This window comes from Nanorana parkeri, unplaced genomic scaffold (genome assembly GCF_000935625.1).
Source record: "Nanorana parkeri isolate BGI_ZX_2015 unplaced genomic scaffold, ASM93562v1 scaffold838, whole genome shotgun sequence".
Taxonomy (NCBI): domain Eukaryota; kingdom Metazoa; phylum Chordata; class Amphibia; order Anura; family Dicroglossidae; genus Nanorana; species Nanorana parkeri.
The window spans coordinates 553,950-556,100 of NW_017307106.1; the positions used below are offsets into that span (position 1 = coordinate 553,950).

The 2,151-nt window shown below is 50.5% G+C and overlaps 1 protein-coding gene across 2 annotated transcripts in view; it reads left to right on the forward strand.

Moving 5' to 3' along the window:
- Positions 1-2,151, forward strand: part of SLAIN1 (SLAIN motif family member 1) — a 46,665-nt gene that overhangs the window by 2,214 nt on the left and 42,300 nt on the right. The window contains exon 1 of one of the 2 annotated variants that reach the window (XM_018565385.1): positions 514-1,116. The exons of the other annotated variant lie outside the window; for it this stretch is intronic. Coding sequence (XP_018420887.1) covers positions 708-1,116 — 409 coding nt within the window. The 5' untranslated portion in view covers positions 514-707. Of the gene's footprint in view, positions 1-513; positions 1,117-2,151 lie in introns of those variants that run through there. 2 annotated transcript variants of the gene reach the window in all.

Sequence of the window (2,151 nt, forward strand, 5' to 3'; positions counted from 1 at the left end):
ACTGCAAGGGATACGTGCTTGTTTTTGCCTAGGGTCATAAATAAAAAAGTTATACTCGCCCAATCCTCGGAGATGGCCGGCTGTGACGGTGCTCCATTCACCTCCTCTCCTCCGCTGCAGTGATGGAATATGTCCCTTAGTGTCCTCTCATCCTATACATGGTGTATAGAACATGATGACTCACTGGACTTAAGACCACTGCAGCAGAGGGGGAGAGGCGCATGACATAGGCATACAATCTAACAGAAAAGGAGCACCCCCATGGTGTAAAAACAACTTTAGTAAAATGTAAAAACAAACAATAAAATGTGTGCCTGTAGTAGATGTCAGTGTTCTGTTAGCTGGCTGATTGGTTGCAGGGAGGGGCTGGCAGAAGCCAACCTCTCTTACTCTAGGATTATATTACCAGACCTGCTGTCCTATTGATTCAAATGAATCAGTTCAGTCTGATGAATCGACTCAGCCAGTTCACTGAAAAGAACGATTTGTTTATGAAGTGGACATCACTAGAGGTCTGCTGATCAGCAGCCCCCAGAGCCTGGCTCCTCTTTGTTCCATTGTGTGTACCCCCCTCTCTCTCTCTTTCTCTCTCGTAGCATTGGTGGGAGGGAGCCCGGCGTTCACATCAATATTCCCTCAGCTGACAGAAGGATGCAGCCTGCACACAGCCGCCATCCCTGACCGAGCCTGGCCGCAGACGAAGGAGCATGGCGGAGGTGAAGTGTGCCAACGGGATGGTGGTGAACGCCGAGCTGGAGGTGAAGAAGCTGCAGGAACTGGTAAGGAAGCTGGAAAAGCAGAACGAGCAGCTTCGGAACCGAGCCAGCGCCGTCAGCAACTGTACCGCCAGCCCGCACCTGCTGCTGCCACCTACCCCTCCTGCAATGCATCAGGCGGGCACATGTTTGTCCCGACCCAACGGACTCTGCCTGCCCAGCCCGGTGCCCACTCTGCTCTGCGGGAGCCTGGGATACTTCAACAGCAGGCAGCCGCTGGCCTGTCTCAGTGCCACAGAGGGGCCACTAGCTGAACATTCAGGGGTCACCACCGTCCTGGATGAAGTGGACATCCTGGACCTGGAGGATGGCTATGGCAGTGAAGACGAGGAGAGCTGGTAATCATTGATGGGGAGTACTGAGCTAGAAGATGGGGGTACCAATCTAGAGGATGGTGATGGGGGTATTGATCTACAGGATGGAGATGGGGTACTGATCTAGAGGATGGAGGTACCAATCTGGAGGATGGAGAAGGTGGGGTGCTGATGGAGGTGGGGGTACCGATCTAGAGGAGGGGGGTACTGAGGGAGATGGGGGAGTACTGATCCAGAGGATGTAGATGTACTGTCATTGTGTAGTAGCAGTCATTCCAGCATCATTTTCCATTGGACTGGCACGGTGGGAGTAAACAGGTTGGCTGGAGTTAGTAGATGCATGCCTTGAATGCAGATCAGTGTGCAGGGGCGGCCTCACCAGCACTGTATAGGAGGGTGTGTTTTTACACAACATCTACTGGAATAAACAAAATGTGTTTTTAAACATCTCTTGAAACAAAAAAAGGATTTGTTTTTATACAACATCTTAGAGAGAGAGAGAAAAAAAAAAAAGGATGTTGATCTGTAACTTGGGATGGATGGACGGCCCTGAGCGGTCATTGCTAATAGAAAGGGCCTTGATTAGCCAAAGAGGATTTGTGCTGTCATTGCTTGGCAGCAATCTGTTCAGGCTTTGGGATTTGGAAAATCCTCCAGGACTGCTTGCTTTTATTTGCTCACTTAAATCCTGACTGGTCTAGAGCTGGGAGCCTTGCTATGAGGGTGTTGCATTGTATGCGGGCTTCTTTTTATTGCTTTTCGAATGGCACGGCGTGGCATGTTGCGTCGGATTGGTGGGGTAGAGGGGTGGGGGGTGTTTTGTTTAGCATCACGCCATCTCTGTGGTCCTATGCTGTGCACCCTACAATATGGTGCTGAGTGTATGCGTTGCTTTCTGTTCCTCAATGTAGACCATCTTTATGAGCTGGGTTTCCCTGTACCAGCCTTGCGGGGATCAGGGATGGGTTATGGTTTCCAGAACAGATGAAAGAAACCCATGCTTAGAGATGTACAGGGGTCACCTTTGCTGCCTCGCTAGATGATGCCACTTTTTTGACTGT